This window comes from Anopheles marshallii, chromosome 3, assembly GCF_943734725.1.
Source record: "Anopheles marshallii chromosome 3, idAnoMarsDA_429_01, whole genome shotgun sequence".
Classification (NCBI taxonomy): Eukaryota; Metazoa; Arthropoda; class Insecta; order Diptera; family Culicidae; genus Anopheles; species Anopheles marshallii.
The window spans coordinates 64661338-64677211 of record NC_071327.1 but is presented as its reverse complement, the minus strand read 5'-3'; the positions used below and the strand labels follow the sequence as shown (position 1 = coordinate 64677211).

The 15874-nt window shown below is 44.9% G+C and overlaps 5 protein-coding genes across 6 annotated transcripts; 4 read left to right on the top strand and 1 right to left on the bottom strand.

Moving 5' to 3' along the window:
• The first annotated feature begins 3532 nt into the window (after nucleotides 1–3532).
• Nucleotides 3533–6176, top strand: LOC128715414 (protocadherin gamma-A4-like). The gene is made up of 4 exons (XM_053810308.1): nucleotides 3533–3587; nucleotides 3656–5546; nucleotides 5611–5945; nucleotides 6010–6176. Exons 1-4 carry the CDS (start codon nucleotides 3533–3535, stop codon nucleotides 6174–6176), a joined length of 2448 nt encoding a protein of 815 aa, XP_053666283.1.
• A 458-nt stretch (nucleotides 6177–6634) lies between these two features.
• Nucleotides 6635–8510, top strand: LOC128713014 (tRNA (guanine(37)-N1)-methyltransferase). Its single transcript, XM_053807878.1, has 3 exons — nucleotides 6635–7991; nucleotides 8149–8270; nucleotides 8340–8510. The coding sequence occupies exons 1-3, from the start codon at nucleotides 6635–6637 to the stop codon at nucleotides 8508–8510; spliced, it is 1650 nt and encodes a 549-aa protein (XP_053663853.1).
• Nucleotides 8511–8948: 438 nt separating this feature from the next.
• Nucleotides 8949–9557, top strand: LOC128715419 (density-regulated protein homolog). 2 transcript variants are annotated; one of them, XM_053810313.1, is made up of 2 exons: nucleotides 8949–9146; nucleotides 9210–9557. In XM_053810313.1, the coding sequence occupies exons 1-2, from the start codon at nucleotides 8955–8957 to the stop codon at nucleotides 9555–9557; spliced, it is 540 nt and encodes a 179-aa protein (XP_053666288.1). In that variant the 5' UTR covers nucleotides 8949–8954. The 2 variants fall into 2 exon arrangements, with proteins under 2 accessions (XP_053666288.1, XP_053666287.1); XM_053810312.1 differs by having other exon boundaries at nucleotides 8949–9557.
• Nucleotides 9558–11158: 1601 nt separating this feature from the next.
• On the top strand, nucleotides 11159–15684 carry LOC128715416 (opsin, ultraviolet-sensitive). Its single transcript, XM_053810310.1, has 5 exons — nucleotides 11159–11403; nucleotides 11480–11646; nucleotides 11710–11752; nucleotides 11827–11963; nucleotides 15137–15684. Exons 1-5 carry the CDS (start codon nucleotides 11159–11161, stop codon nucleotides 15682–15684), a joined length of 1140 nt encoding a protein of 379 aa, XP_053666285.1.
• Nucleotides 13742–14668, bottom strand: LOC128715417 (E3 ubiquitin-protein ligase sina). Its single transcript, XM_053810311.1, has one exon. The coding sequence runs from the start codon at nucleotides 14666–14668 to the stop codon at nucleotides 13742–13744; it is 927 nt and encodes a 308-aa protein (XP_053666286.1).
• Nucleotides 15685–15874: the final 190 nt, after the last annotated feature.

Genomic DNA, 15874 nt, shown 5'->3' with positions numbered 1-15874 from the left:
CATGTTACTCGCTTCCAGATGAAATGCTGTTGCAGATTACCTTTCAACTACAGTAACTGCAGTGATGCAACATTGACGCACTTGCAATCGTTGCGGGCCCCTCGCGGTACTCTCTTCAAACAACCAACGTATTGAGTCATACATCCAGCAGAATTTGATGAAGAGGTTTGGTAGGTCTCCAGCATACGTACACGTTTCATATTTAACGATTCGATTTTGGTACTGAAACTTTAATGGTCGCCGCCCGCGTGACGTACAGCTGTAACGATCGAAAGCGTTTTTATCATTTTTGAAATTCTACATTCAGCGCACTGGACGTTTCCAGCGTTGACCCAAACAAAGTAACAGCCTGTAAATTACCCCTCACGCAGGCATATGCAACATGTCGCCGCCGGTTGATGAAAAATAAATGCCCTCCATATGCGTCTCCATCGTATCATTTCTCACGCCGTTACGATGCTTCTTGCCCGGACGGGAGAGCTGCTTGGGTGTTGCGGGGTTTGTTGACAGTGCACCACGACAAGCCACATGATGCTTGGTGAAACGTCAGGCGTCCCATGGTGCCGGTTAGGCTTCTATTTTTAAGAGCAACCTTCAGGAACCGGGTGGAACGATACCTCATCATCAGCTACGGGAACGGTGTGAGCTGTGCGAGAGGCCACCGAAACCTCTGTTGGTGTGGCTACACTACACTACACTCACACCTCATTTGGAATCCCCGAACACTGAAGCTTAACCTGAGGGGTTCCACTTTTTTTTATCACTCCTCAAGCAATGTTTGGAACACATCCGTCCGTACCGTTTTACGGCTGATAACGTAACACACACGTACCGCAAGCACACGTTGGGCTGTGGTCGCTATCACCGGCGATGAGACGGTTCCCTGCACAGCGGATGTTTACTCATCGGTTTATCGATCGTATGATAAAGCAAATGTGTTTTAGCAAGATTTCAGCATCTTCGGGACTCTTGGCGAAGGTAAAATTTGACCTCTTTTTTTGCATGCTTCTACCATCGTTTGTGCACGAGCCCTGTCGTTTACGGTTTTCACGTTAAACAATCAAATCATGTCCAGGATCGTCAATCACTACGCTTAAAGCCTACTACGATTACCTTGTTGCACAATGAAAACGTTACACTTTCAAAAAACGGCCCGCTCGATTTGATAGCCGGCACACGACAAAATACAAATCGCTGCCCAAATGTTGTGCTACTACTACCTCACTATGGGACACTCTGGAACGCACCACGGTCGTTGCTACCCATTTATTAATGCTTAATTAATATTATTTTAAACTTATCCATATGTCAATTGTAAAAAAACAAGCCGCAGTAAATGTAGTACTGCATAAAAAATACAGATAAATACTGAAACAATTTTATGTTAAACATTTCTCGTTGAATACAAATTTATGTTCACCGTTGCTCCATCGTGCATTATTTGTTTGTGTGAACGATATTAATTATCACACACTACTGCGTACCATTTCGTCGCGTGATATGTTTGACTGCCTGTGATTTGTACAGGGGTACTGTTTGTATTTGTCTTATCTGTTCAGCGGTAATTGGTGGAATAATGTTGAGCTGTGTTGCACGAACACATACGGAGTAGAATGCTGTTCAGATTGTTCTTGAAACATTTTTTGATAAACAAAAGAAATGCTTTATATCAGTTTTTGAACAAGAGAAGCCTTCATCTAACAACCCTGCTGTGCCATATTGCCATGCACGTGAGTGATTGCGAATCGTTGTTTTTTTTCTGAATACGGATATAGAGCAAATATTTTCATATATGTAAGACTTACCTTAAAAATGATTGGCGGTTTGATTTTTTTACACGCCTTTCTATTCACTCCATTTTACTCTTTTTTTTTGTTTTTCAATTATAAAGCTATTGAAAGCTTTACAAAGATTTTTTTTAATGTAACATGAAGCACCGGGCATTGTAGTAATGAGTCCTTACAACAAAAAGGAACCCATTCAACTGTTTGATCGGATCCGCCCATTGTTGCCATCAGCACATGAAAATGAAATTACATTCCAGCCAAAGATAGTAGACTTTATTAATGGTTACCCAAAAAAGTCAGCTGTTATGGATCATCCATGTATTACGTAACACTGGTAGGGAGAAGGTATGAGTTCGCATGAACATTACCATTTGTTACAAAGGGTTTAGAAGTTTGTTACGAGTACAACCCAAACGGAAACAAGGACACACCAAAGTGATAAAGAATGTTGGTTCTACCGCTAGAGTTTCGCTTTGGCACGATAATTCTTGTCCTCAGCACAGCTAAAGTTACTGTAAAGTGCAGCAGAAACAAACGATAAATATCGCGGGCAAAATACCTTCATCATTCCATCCGAAAGTCGCAGCAACGGGCGAAACGAAGAAGAAATACTTAGACAAGGCGGACATTGTCGTGCGCAAGTGGCCTATCCTATGCAGCTGACAATCATCACGCCAAAGAAATGGTTGATCGTGCTGATTAAATACAAAATCGCTCATGATGTCTGGTACTGAATGGATGACAAATACATCCCAATACATCCCTCTGTAGCGATTGACGATCAGCGAATAGAAACTACTATTTCATTGGGGACGTGTTGGGGTGATTGGATAAGACATGATTTCTGTAGGTTGACATGCTTTTCAAGAAGTCCAGGCCCATTATGTCAATTATGTCAATGGAAAAGATGGACTGGCTGAAGATAAACGTTACGTCCGATACAACTGACATGACAATTTCGGTGAGACCTAAGAAATCGGATCTTTTCCAATAATTTCGAGACCAAAACTAAAGGTTATGATAAACTTCACAAATCCATCTTTTTCTCAGTCTGTGCTAAAATTCTGGTCAACTGCCTTTCTTAAAAAAACAGGGGGGATTGTTTGAAGCGTTACGTTACGTTTTGTGACAATGGAGGTTCTCAATTTTTGCGTTACGTAATAATTGAATCATCCCTAATACCTTCAAACGGTTACATGTAATTGAGGGTATCCTAGCTAAGATAAATAGTTAAAGATAGTTGCAATAAGAAGTTACCAGATAATAAATTAATGTGCAATATTTAAACTACGTCCAACGCATACAGTTATGATGTCAGAATATTTTGAAGTCTCTGTAGTTTTATGCAATTGCGGAAGCGTTGTACTGGGATGAAAGTATTAATACTTCACCTTTTTTAATCTAAACATCCACTTGACAAGATAATTCAATTAAAAAAGAACAACAACAACAGGAGCTGCTGCCTTGTCTGCCTGCCCAACCAAACAAATCATCATGTGTCATCTTTCGACGAGGAATGATGCTTTCACCTTATTAAAAAAATCACCAACAACCACTTGATAAGTCACGATAAGATAGTGCCACTCGAACAGCGAAGGAACGAATGGATGCTTTTGTTCTTCGATCACAGCATTCAGCGAGACGGTACGGTGCAGCACCTGTGTCAGTTTGATTCTGATGCACGATTCCAACGGTTTGACACACTATTCACGCCTTCCGGCTCTCGACGGAGCACTTGAACGAAAATGTACCTGCTCCTATCAGTGTTAGCTATTTGCTTACGTTTATACGCATCTCAAGGTATGTTGGAGCGGTATGCTGAAAGGTGAAGTTACTAACAATCGCAAAATCGCGCTTTATTATTGCAGAGTGTTCCTCCCCAACGTTCGACTTTAAGTCATATTTGAATCCAGAACTGTTGGATCTTACAACGCTGCCGGGCAGTGTGATTGCTCGCTTTCCCGTCGAACACGTACAATCGGCTACGATTCAAACGCAAGACAACTACATCGAAACCAGGATCAATGGAACGGAACTGCAGTTTTTCACGACGGAAGCATTCGCACAGTACGAAGAACGCGAAATACAACAAATCGTCATCATTCAAGTGTTCTACCAGTGTACGTCCGGATCAGTAACAGGCCTCTACCGGCAGTACTTTAAGTTGGCCAACAATCATGCACCACGCTTTCTGCAGGAAACATATGAAGCGGTAGTGCCCTTACCACTGCCCAAACACTTCGATCTTTCGCCGTTTCTTGGAAATGGTGTTGGAATAATGGCGCGTGATATTGATTTGATAAACAATACGGTAACGTTTAGCATCTCCGCCAACGATTACATGCTCATCGAAAGCAGTGCTGTGAAAGATGATCTCAAGCAGTTCAAGGCTATCCTGCGCCTCAAGGAGCAGGTTCTGAAGATGCCGAACGTGCTGGAACTCACTGTCACGGCAGTCGATGCAGGAATACCTCAAAAGTCGAGCGAAGTTCGTGTTATCATTGAACCCGATCTCTCCATCGTGTACGAAGATCCACCGGAGTTTAAAGAAACTTTCATAAACAGAACTATCGAACTTGATCTTCTTCTACAGCTGGAATTGATTCCCGGTACTGAGACGCACGATGTACAGTACGGCGTTGAAGGCGCGGATGCTAAATTCTTCACACTAACGGTTTGGGCCAACAACACTGGAGTAGATATAAAAGTAAACAATCTCCACACGCTTCCTGAGGCGAAAACTTTTCTCAATGTGGTTGTGGTGGCCAAACGTAGTCAACTACAAAAGACATCTTGCGTAATACTGCTCAGCATCCCGCCGGAAAGCATTCCAGAACCGCCCAAAACTACGGTGCAGAAAGTTTTAAGCGTGTTGCATTTAAAGGAAATGTCCGAACATCGCGACATATTTCCGCTTGTGATAGACAGTTGCACGTACAGCATACAATCTCAAACACCTGGTGATTATTTCTTCATTCAAGACACTTCCCTATCCTCGCGGGAATTTAATCGTGAAGATGCGGATCTGTTCGCTGGTCTAGACTTTCCTCAGTTTTGGATTGTTCTTAGGCTCGCCTGTCCAATTCGATCAACGATGGGCGCGGAATCGTACAACACCTCAAACCGTTTCGGTCCGATGAGGGACATCGAGTTTTCCACCGACCTTACCCATCTCAACATAGTCGTTGATGACATCAATGATAACAGTCCGGTATTCACGTTCCCGTCAAATAATGCAAGGGTTGCGTTTCCATCGCCTCAACTTTCGCGTAAACTTCTTCCCGACCAATTGCTCACAGTCCGGGCGAGTGATCTGGATGAGGGAATCAATGCCGTAATACGTTATTCACTTGCAATGAACGATCACTTCGATATTGACCCTCAGACGGGTGTCATTTTTCCGCTTAAATCGGCGTTTGCGCTAGGGGAAAGTGTTACGATCGAGATATTCGCAACCGATCGCGATGGAGCTGAGGATGGTAATACATCGACAATGAAACTTCACGTGCATAAAGCAGCTGACGATCAACTTGCGGCATTGACTGTAAAGGATATGGATCCGGACACGTTCCAACGAACACTTCAGGAGATTAGCGTCAAGACAGGCATTCAAATAGAAACGATTAGAAGCGTGTATTCTGTTGATGCAGCAACAAGCAATCTTTACAGCCGTTCAGCAAGTGATGCGCGATATACAACCACAGCTGTAGTGTATGCCTTTCAGGACGGTCAACTTGTTTCCCAAGATGAATTGAAAGGGTAATATGAACAATTGTGCACAATTACATAAAGTTTTAATCCCTCCCTTTTTTTTACATTGCAGAGTTTTCGATTCCCTGGAAACAACCCTCACTGTTACGGTATCGAAGATAAGTGAGCTCTACGGTGGGTCAGTGACGATCATCGATTCCGACACAACCGTGATCTATCCTTATATCATAGCAACTGCCTTTTGTGGTACACTTGCTGTCGCCATGGCAGCGGCAGCATTTTACTATCGGGCCAAAACACGCCACCCAATTCTACCAAACGATTCGTCGGTCTCCCCGTCTCGATCCTCCGACGTATCCGATGCAATTATTGTGGAAAACGATCACAAAATTTCATCGAGCACACCTCCAATTGAGGATCTTAAAATATCCGGAGTCATATTAACTGGTCAGCATAGAACGACACTATCGTTAGAGTAAACCTAAGCTTGATTTCCATTGCTTATTTACAGAGTCAGTTGACAATCCACCCTTGCTGAGTGATCTGTTGACTATCGCTGAAGATACGGAACATGAGAATAACAAGGCGGAACCGACACCACCCACTCAACAGGAACGTAAAAAGAGCATAAAGTTTAATGAAAATGTTGAACGAATTGAAGTGTTTGATGGTCGATGATTCCGCTATCAGCAATTTAGATATTAATCTTGCTCGTAAATAGATGTCAGAGAATAGCAAATATTCTAAAATAAATAAATTTCTATCCAAAACCAGTGTTTCGAAGCATTATAATCTCTAAAAACAAGTATAAGAGATAACCAATCTTAATCAAATCCGTTTCACAACATTCCAGCTCTGCAATGCGACAAAACGTGATCGCCGTTTTCAAACCATCTGTGTTCATTACCGCCACCTAGTGTTCGGTGTAGCAAGCAGGCATCCAAAACGTTGCCTCGAACGTCACAGAAACGTCAAAGCATAAATACGTAAACAAAAAGCAGCGTGGTTGTGTTCTGCTCTGAGCGAAAGTAAATCGAAAGGTAATTATTTCAGCCTAGCTGGATTAAATTTACTGTACAAGTTGTGTTAAAAGCCATCGGAATAAGTGAAAAACATCCTTTCAAACGAAGGTGTGAATGATTTGTACAACGAAACCGGTAGCACACTTCATAGGAACGCATCGGTTTACAGTGCGCTTCAGGCATTACTTCAAGAATATGCTCTGTTCGGATTTGCACCCACCAGCGACGGTTCGGGGAATGGAACAGCTTGACCGTGCCGCTTTCTCGAAAACTATCAAAGCGCCTCATCTTCTAGTACCGAAGGACAAAAACTTGAACGAAGTTTGCCGATCGATAAAAAAGTATCTGCTCAAAATGGAACGGTACAAACCGGTGATAACAGAAGAGTACAAAATCACCCTTCATCCGATGGCCGTACAGAAATGGGAGGATTTGGCTGAGGTAAATCTGGAAAAGCTAGACATCGGAAGCGAAGCGCTAGTTTGGGAGGAAATCCAGCTAAACTACGAAAACTGGAAGTACAACGAAATTTTTAAAGCCGTGCTGCCGGCAGACAAGGAGGCCCTCTCATCGTTTAGTAAAATAGGCCACATAGTCCACCTAAATCTTAAAGATCACTTGCTGCCGTACAAGAAGCTGATAGGAGAAGTGATATGCGACAAAATAGCCGATTGCCGGACAGTGGTGAACAAGTCGATTTCAATCGATAACACCTATCGGAACTTTCAGATGGAGTTGCTGTGCGGTGAGCCCAACTACGAAGTATCGGTGAAGGAGAATGGATGTCTGTTTCAGTTTGACTTTTCCAAGGTATATTGGAATCCGCGACTGTCTACCGAGCATGAGAAGATCGTAAAAATGCTCAACAAATACGACGTACTGTACGATCTGTACGCCGGTGTCGGTCCATTCGCTGTACCGGCAGCACGCAAAGGATGTGAGGTCTTGGCGAACGATCTCAACCCCGACTCGTACCATGCATTGGTGACCAACTGTACACTGAACAAAGTGTCCAAAAACGTCACGTGCCACAACAAGGATGCAATAGATTTTATTGGGCAAGAATTGAAACAAGCTCTGCTTGCAAAATGTGCCGACAGGGGTTTTGATGGTGAGATTCACATCACCATGAACTTACCCGCGATGGCGGTGGAACATTTGGTGCATTTTCCCGGTTTATTGAAAGGTGCGGATATTGTCCTGCATAAAAAACCGCTAGTGCACGTGTACTGTTTTGCGAAAGGCGTCGAGGATAAGAAACAAATTGCTCGCGAATTAGTGGAACAATGGCTCGGCACGGAAGTAGAGGATAAGCTAAAAGAAATCGCTTTCGTACGCAATGTGGCACCCAACAAGGACATGATGCGTGTTAGCTTCTATCTTACGGAAGATTTGCTGCTTGGTCGTACCACCAATAAAAAGCGTCCGCTAGACGAAGTGCAAACGCTGTCGGAAGAATCCAAACGACCATGTAATTTAACTGACAAATACAAACCGACAAGCTGAACGAATAGTTGTACGAAATGCCCAAATTCATGAAATCATATTTTCTTGTTTCGTTCCATATCGGCTACATCCGAAGGCAAACAGTTAACCGATCAAGACAAGACTCATAATGGCCAAAAAAGCAAACAAAATGAAAGATCAGCGTAAGCAGTTAGCGAAAAAGGCTAAAAATGTGTTCACAGTATCGCAAGCCAAAAAGAAAAACATGAAAAAAACGAAGGAAGTTTCGAACAACCTGAAGCAGGTAAGAGTTTCAAGTGGAGAATTGTGGACAAAATTCACCTTAAACTGTTCGCTTGTGGTTATATTTCAGATCAAGGTGCAGGACAAACGCGAAAAGGTGGACCAGAAGTTTCAGGACCTGCACGCTCAAATAGTTTCGAAAAAGGCTCCCAAGCCGGCACCTAAGCCACTGCCGGCAAAGAATAAAGGCAAGGCAGATACGAAAAAGATTGAAGCCGATCTAAACGAAATGCAGATGTAAAAATACATCCGTTGTAGCAAATGACCCTCAAACAATAAATGTACACATCGGGAAAACTATTGTAGTTTCAAGGTTCGTGGTTTCTCAAACAAAACATTTATAACGAAAAAAGGACACATTTGATAACATCCGACGAGATGTAGAGACAATATGATATTTGTAAATAATTACATGTTAGCTTAACGGCTTTTTCAATTCGTCGATTTCCATCCAGTCGACGTAAAACCCCGAAGGCTCTACTGTAATTTGCACGAGTGCGTGACAGCTGTGACAGCTGGCTGTAAACAATACGTATTCATCCGCGTTTCGCCTATTGGTGGTTTAAAACAAGCAGAAGGTAGTGCAAATAGCTGCTCTTTTCTATTTTCAACAAATGTATACACATATTTACATCATAATGCTTATTTCAGGTTCCTTTATCTTAAGCAAAACACACCAACAGTCATGACAACGGAAGTGCCAGAGCGGTTAATCATTGGTCCGAAGGCAGGTGTAACCTACCCGCTAACGGTGGCTTACTGCGGCAACTGCTCCATGCCGCTCGAGTATTGTGAATACTATCCGGACTATGAAAAATGCAAACAGTGGCTCGAAAAAAATCTGCCGGGCGAGTTCGAACGGATGAAGATGGGCGCGGTCGGTACCGGAGATGGAGGCAGTAGTGCCGGAACGGGATCCACCACCAATCCCGCAACCGAGCCGGCCGATACTGACGAGGGAAAGAAACCACAGAAACGGGGCGGTAAAGGTATTATGAAGACCAAAAAGGCAAAGGACGACGTACCGAAGAAGGTGTGCCTGTCGCGGTCCGCGCGAGGCAAACGAAAGTCCGTCACCGTGGTCACCGGACTGGCGACGTTCGATATCGATCTGAAGCTTGCGGCCAAGTTCTTCGGTACCAAGTTTGCGTGCGGTTCGTCCGTCACCGGAGATGACGAGATTGTAATTCAGGGCGACGTCAAGGATGAGCTGTTTGATATCATCCCGGAAAAGTGGCCCGAAATCGATGAGGATTTCATTGACGATCTCGGCGACCAGAAGCGTTAAGACAGGCTACTTAGTAATGTAACCTTCTGCACGGTTCGCGCAACAAAACCATGGCTGTTGAGGATGGCGTAAAGGGTGGAATCTTTGAACTGCTTTAAATAACGCGTAGCATACGGAAGGAAAGTGAAAGCGGTAATATTATTGCAACAGGATTGTAAAAATAAACAAAGCATTCTCGTCTGCTTTTACAATGCATAACGCTTTGTAGTAGAGCATTAAGAAGACTATTCCGAAATGGCAATGGCCCCGTTTGTCCGTAACGATACGATAATCGGGTAACGAACGTAGCCTTGAGCTTTCCCCCAGGAAAAGGTAGCGGAAAGTTCCTGACACGCAACGAATTGTGTAATGAGTCCTTTATCTTGTATCACTTTCGGGGCACATGTTACGACCAAACGTTCAACTTCCGAACCGTTTAAACCAAACAGCACATGTGCTTTCTGCAGCGGTTTGGAACGAAATGGTCGAATTGAAAATGAAACCACCAAGCGCTCCAACGCAGCCAAACCATCGCATAGTGTTATCCGCTATCGTTCCGATCCGCAATCCGATACTTGCCATTAATTGGGACTACAATTGCAAACACTATCGGATTTAAAATCACGCGAATTTCACTTCTATGGCTGCGGCACGAATCCAAGCAAGAACCAACACAGACTTCCCGAGTTGGAAACAACAACAAAACTATTTGGCCATGTTTAACTGCAACACCTTGTAACGGTCCTACCGGAACTGTCCGGTGACAAGCAGCTTTAGAAGCTAACATTGAAACTACGGTATAGCCTTTTCTTTGCAGCATTTCTAAAAAAAAAGTCCACACAACACATACTATGCAGACCGTATCAAATACTATCTCCGTAAAAAAGTGTTATCGAAAGCGATTGCTACACCCCCCTCCCAAATGGCCTATAGAAGTTTTTGGGGGACCAGTAATTAAATTAAAAAGGCACGCGAACACATAAGATTCTACCGACCGTGCCAGTACGCCACTTAATCAAATACTTATTGCCCGACTTAATCGTCCCTAGCAGCCAATAATCGGTCTCGGTAATCCTCAGAGGAACAGAGTCCCCGCCATCCCAACGCTTACTCCGTATCGGGAACCTAGGGGGCTGGTTCTGATCCAATCGTTGATTAAATTATTTGCTACTGCTGGGCAAGAGTCCTGCGGGGATGGTGCAGGTTATGGTCACAAATATACCACCAGATTCGTGCAGGTCCTGGTCCGGCCTCCAGACCAACAGGCACAGGGCTATAAAATCTTTGCCCATTGTCGTGAAATCCGTCAGTAGGCACAGTGAGCGTGTCTAGGGCGGTGTGCCAGATTTAGGATCCGAAAATCGGTCAATCCGGTTCCCGATTGAAGACAAAAAGGTAAAATTATCCCATTAAGGCCCGAGTGTAGTGTGTTGCGTCCGTTTACAAAGGAGTGAAAGTAAACGGGTGACCAACTCGCCCCCCCCTATCCTCAACTCTAACCCAGAATAACCAGTGCTTGTGTGCTTTTGCAACGATCCAAAGGTGAATAACCAGTGCAGGAAATTAAATCCAACCGTTTCCATAACATCACAAACGCAGCAGCGCCACCAATCGGCATCGTCATGGGACTTGTCCAGCTTGACAATCAGACCGCCTACCGACCGGAAGCACTGATCGGTGCAGATCAGTCGGGGCTACGATATCTCGGCTGGAACGTACCACCGGAGGAGCTGGTGCACATTCCCGAGCACTGGTTTCAGTTTCCCGAACCGGAAGCATCACTGCACTACCTGCTTGGACTGCTGTACATCGCCTTCACCATTTTCGCACTCATTGGCAATGGGCTGGTCATTTGGATTTTTATCGCGTAAGTGACACGGCTTGGATGTCCGAAAACGTGTGCTTCTTTTGATTCTGACCCAAACGGTTTTCTTCATCGCCAGCGCGAAATCCTTACGGACACCCTCGAACGTCTTCGTGATTAATCTTGCCATCTGTGATTTCTTCATGATGGCCAAGACACCGATCTTCATCTACAACTCCTTCACGAAAGGATTCACGCTAGGGAACTTAGGATGCCAAATATTCGCATTCGTTGGATCTCTTACCGGTAAGAGCACCTGAGATCACTGCGTACCAAGAGCGCTGAGAAGCAATCAATATCTCTTTGCAGGAATTGGAGCTGGTGCTACTAACGCCCTCATTGCATATGATCGGTATGTTACATAGCGATGTAGTTTCAACCTAGTCCGGCATTTTCTAGCAAGAGTCCATCTTAATTCTTTTCCAGTTATAACACCATCACCCGTCCATTTGAGGGAAGACTTACCCAAACGAAAGCCATCATATTCATCGTTCTCATCTGGGCGTACACCATCCCGTGGGGAGTGCTTCCGTTGCTGGAAATCTGGGGACGTTTCGTACCCGGTAAGCGATCTTTGTTGTCCGCTAGCATTATTCCGCCTAAACAGCTACTATTTCCATGGCAACCAAAACTCGTACACCGTTCGCCTACTTGATTAATAGAAATCAGAGTACTTTATTTGCAGCACACGTGTGTTCGTCCAACTGGATGTAGACTATAGTTAATTATCTGTCCCGTACTGTGGTTTCCGGTTGGAACCTAACTTCCGTACCATGATTTTTGTCTTGGTGCCGAAGACTATGAAACAAACAGCATTATTATAACACGAATTAATTTCACTCGAAAAAAGACAAACGCTCCTGCTGGAGAAAGAGACGATCACACGCCACTGGTTCGCGTAACAGTTGAGTGTCCCACAGGACAGGTATTCTCAGCTCTATTCTGTACAAATCATTTACTTGCATCGATCATTTGAAAGTTTTACCTACGCAAAATGTGTCACCACATCATGCGTTGTCTGGCAGTTTTATAGTTTCGTTTCATTCTTTTTTGCTCGCAAGCCCTGAGCAATCCTAATGGCCCGTTAAAAACTGGTACTCGTTACAGATGTTTAAAGTTAAATACAGCAAATCGAATTCTGAACTATGAACACGCGTGTACGCTTCGAAGTGTACGAAAGCTCTTGCATTTAGCGGGCAAACTGTGTGGGATACAGACGATACATTTCGTACACGTGCTTCTCTCGTGACCATCTTGAACGGAACAATCCTACGAACACTTCCAGAACGAGGCTTTTTTCCGAGTTCATGCCTCCTTTGAGTGTTAGCTGATTTGAAATTGCTGCCTTTCAACTTCATCTGCATGTAAAGGTCTGCCCTACTGGTACTGGTACTTCCCGAACGGCTCTCACGAACAGCTTCTTCTCCTATCTCATATTTCGCTATTTGTTTTATTATACGTTGAAACGTGTTTAACATACGCTAAATTTAAAGGAGTGTGAATTGGTGAGGGTTAAAGTGACAAGGTGCCTCCTCGGAGCAAGGTCGCACGCGTCCCTCCCGATTCAATATTACGGTACGTTATCATGGTTTCATTTACAAATTGTCGGACCGTTTTGGGCGGTCACTCATTCATCTTAATTCCCCTAACGACACACATTCTCATACGATCGATCACACGCGCACAAACACACCGTTCACGCGGTCACAGACGCTATGATTCATATCATTTATTATATCATATATTCATTCATTCATTCGTCCTTTTTCTCGTTCATACGATTCCGTTTTTTTGTAACATACAAAACATACAAACAGGTTTTAGTTATAGGCTATTACTATACCACGATTATTAACCGAGAGCTGATCCTCCGACATCATTCGGCGATATCGTACCGTGGTAGTTCTCTTGGTTTGGACCATGCCTTCCTTCTTAAAATTATATGAAGTTAGGTGCATGAATTAATATTAAAAGCATTAATAAAAGCTGAGGCTTTTCCAATCATTGCAAACCGCTGCGTATCGTGAGAATATACCCAATCCCTCCCATTAGTTGGATACTTCAGGTGTATTAAAACGCTCGATATTTTGCTGCCACGGAATCAAAAGTTGAAACTCCGCATCACATTAGCAAAAACCTGGAACGTCCTTCTACCCTCAGTGACGGACCAAATGATCTCCTCCAACGGGCAAACGTACAGAAAGCTCAAAACAAGAAGGGAATCAATTAAACTAAATTATAAATGTACACTACCATTAAAAATAGGTAAGAATTGTTCTAGACACGGGGCTGTCTATCGTAGTCTGGTCCCCTACCCTCAGTCGCTTACACGGTGTATTGTTTAAACAACGGAAATAGTAACATTGATACCCAGATTACCATTGTCGGCAAACAGCTGGGCGATCGATGTGTCAAACACGAGACAGTCCGAGTTGAGGATCGCGCTGGCAACTCCTTCATGGATAGACCGCGGCATCGCTTCCCACGTTAGTCGACGCCGGTTGCCGTTTAGCTCCAACCGGTAGGCAAAGTTTTCGGCCTCTTTCCGCGAACCGATCAGCTGCACGATGGCGTAGAACTGCTGGTGGCCATCGTACTTTTCCTGCTTCTCCAGCACCAGCATAAAGTGATGGCCGAAACAGGACTGCATCATCACCCAATCGACTGCGCCCGGCAGGTTGATATCGGTTGCCAGAAACACGATGTCCTCGCCCTGCAGTGTGGTAATGCTCTTGTGCGACATCATCAGATGAGGCATTACGAAGTCTAGCGACCCCTGCCACTTACAGGATGCACCAGGACAGGGACACAGATACGGTCGAAACTCGCACGCCTCCTCGTGTTCCGCCTTCTCGGTGTACACGAGCGAAATGGTGCACCCGTGGTTGGAGTGTTTGCAGGGAAATTTCACATTCGAGGCCACTTTCTCCATCGCCAGGTTGCGAATGTTACCGAGCGAACCGCGACAGGTGGGACAGCATGTCAGCTTCGAACGGCAGCTGGTACAGACGAGGTGGCCGCTCTGGCACTGCAGTATCGGAGGCAGCACATAATCGAAGCACACGGGACACTCGAAAAGTGAGGCCAGGTCGGCTGATATACCATTGTCCCCAGCACCGACCGAAGATATGGAGGAGTTCGACGATGACGAACCCGTTACCTCGCGACGCTTCGGATTGTTCAGTTTGTTCGACATGGTGCTGTTGTGTGCTTCGTCTGCGTTTTCCGTGTGTGGCGGATGCGTTGGTGCGGTCGTCACCGTCAGCATGCACTGCGGCCCAGAGCGTTCGCTGTTCGGTATCACACAGAATCAATCCGAACCTTTCACAGTCGCAGGTCGCAGCTCTGGGATCGGATGTACTGCTGCGTTCGTTCGTTGGTTGGTGGGTTGGTTGGTTAGGCGTACATTGATGGATACACTTGCCCCGATCTGTGGCCCTACACCTGCCCGCGACGGTACACAGCGCAATCTGGAGAAATTTTTATTTACGTACCACGTAATTATAAACAACACTCAACCGAGCACAAAGATCGTGCACAAATTGTCAATCGATTATCATTTGCTATTCCCAGCGTTTCTATTCGTTTGACATCTGCGACGCACAAGGTGTATAGAGACAGTCGTGTGCTGTGCGGCAGCTTGCACAACGCACTTGCAATCGCACCGCAAATCTGCTGAGTGCATGAGGAATCCCGTTTGTTTCAATTAGTATCACTTCTATCGGTTCCATTTCAGAGGGCTTCCTTACGTCCTGCAGCTTCGACTATCTATCCAACACGTTCGACACACGGCTGTTTGTGGGATCGATCTTCGTCTTCAGCTATGTACTACCGATGAGTTTGATCATTTTCTACTACAGCCAGATCGTAAGCCATGTCGTCAACCACGAAAAGTCGCTCCGCGAACAGGCCAAGAAGATGAACGTGGAATCGCTGCGATCGAATCAATCGAAAAACGATGCGTCCGTTGAGATCCGGATTGCCAAGGCAGCCATCACCGTTTGCTTCCTGTTCGTTGCCTCGTGGACGCCGTACGCGGTGCTGGCACTGATCGGTGCGTTCGGCGACAAGAGTCTGCTGACACCGGGCGTTACAATGTTTCCCGCGTGCGCCTGCAAGTTTGTAGCGTGTTTAGACCCGTACGTATACGCCATCAGCCATCCGAGATACCGTATGGAGCTGCAGAAGCGTCTGCCCTGGTTGGCTATTACCGAAACGTTGCCCGCAGAGGCCGCCTCGACCTGCACTGAGCAGCAGGAAACAACCGTCGCAGCGCAATCATAAACCGGATGCATCAACAAGCATAAAGCGCATCGCTCTGAGTAGAATACTAGTAGGCACTGTCCATGATCAATACGATACTTAACATAAGCCACGTCTAATGGACCCGAGCACGGAAACTTCTGTTTGAAGTGATTTCTATTTGTTTAAAAATCATTATTTGTCGAAATCATACCAAAAACATTGAATAAAG

Coding starts and splice junctions, on each gene's coding strand:
- LOC128715414 (XM_053810308.1), top strand. CDS start 3,533: ATGTACCTGCTCCTATCAGTGTTAGCTATTTGCTTACGTTTATACGCA. Junction 3,588..3,655: donor ACGTTTATACGCATCTCAAG/GTATGTTGGAGC, acceptor TTATTATTGCAG/AGTGTTCCTCCCCAACGTTC. Junction 5,547..5,610: donor TCCCAAGATGAATTGAAAGG/GTAATATGAACA, acceptor TTTACATTGCAG/AGTTTTCGATTCCCTGGAAA.
- LOC128715419 (XM_053810312.1), top strand. CDS start 8,955: ATGACAACGGAAGTGCCAGAGCGGTTAATCATTGGTCCGAAGGCAGGT.
- LOC128715417 (XM_053810311.1), bottom strand. CDS start 14,668: ATGCTGACGGTGACGACCGCACCAACGCATCCGCCACACACGGAAAAC.
- LOC128715416 (XM_053810310.1), top strand. CDS start 11,159: ATGGGACTTGTCCAGCTTGACAATCAGACCGCCTACCGACCGGAAGCA. Junction 11,647..11,709: donor ATTCGTTGGATCTCTTACCG/GTAAGAGCACCT, acceptor ATCTCTTTGCAG/GAATTGGAGCTGGTGCTACT. Junction 11,964..15,136: donor CTGGGGACGTTTCGTACCCG/GTAAGCGATCTT, acceptor GTTCCATTTCAG/AGGGCTTCCTTACGTCCTGC.
- LOC128713014 (XM_053807878.1), top strand. CDS start 6,635: ATGATTTGTACAACGAAACCGGTAGCACACTTCATAGGAACGCATCGG. Junction 7,992..8,148: donor GGAAGAATCCAAACGACCAT/GTAATTTAACTG, acceptor TGGCCAAAAAAG/CAAACAAAATGAAAGATCAG. Junction 8,271..8,339: donor TTTCGAACAACCTGAAGCAG/GTAAGAGTTTCA, acceptor GTTATATTTCAG/ATCAAGGTGCAGGACAAACG.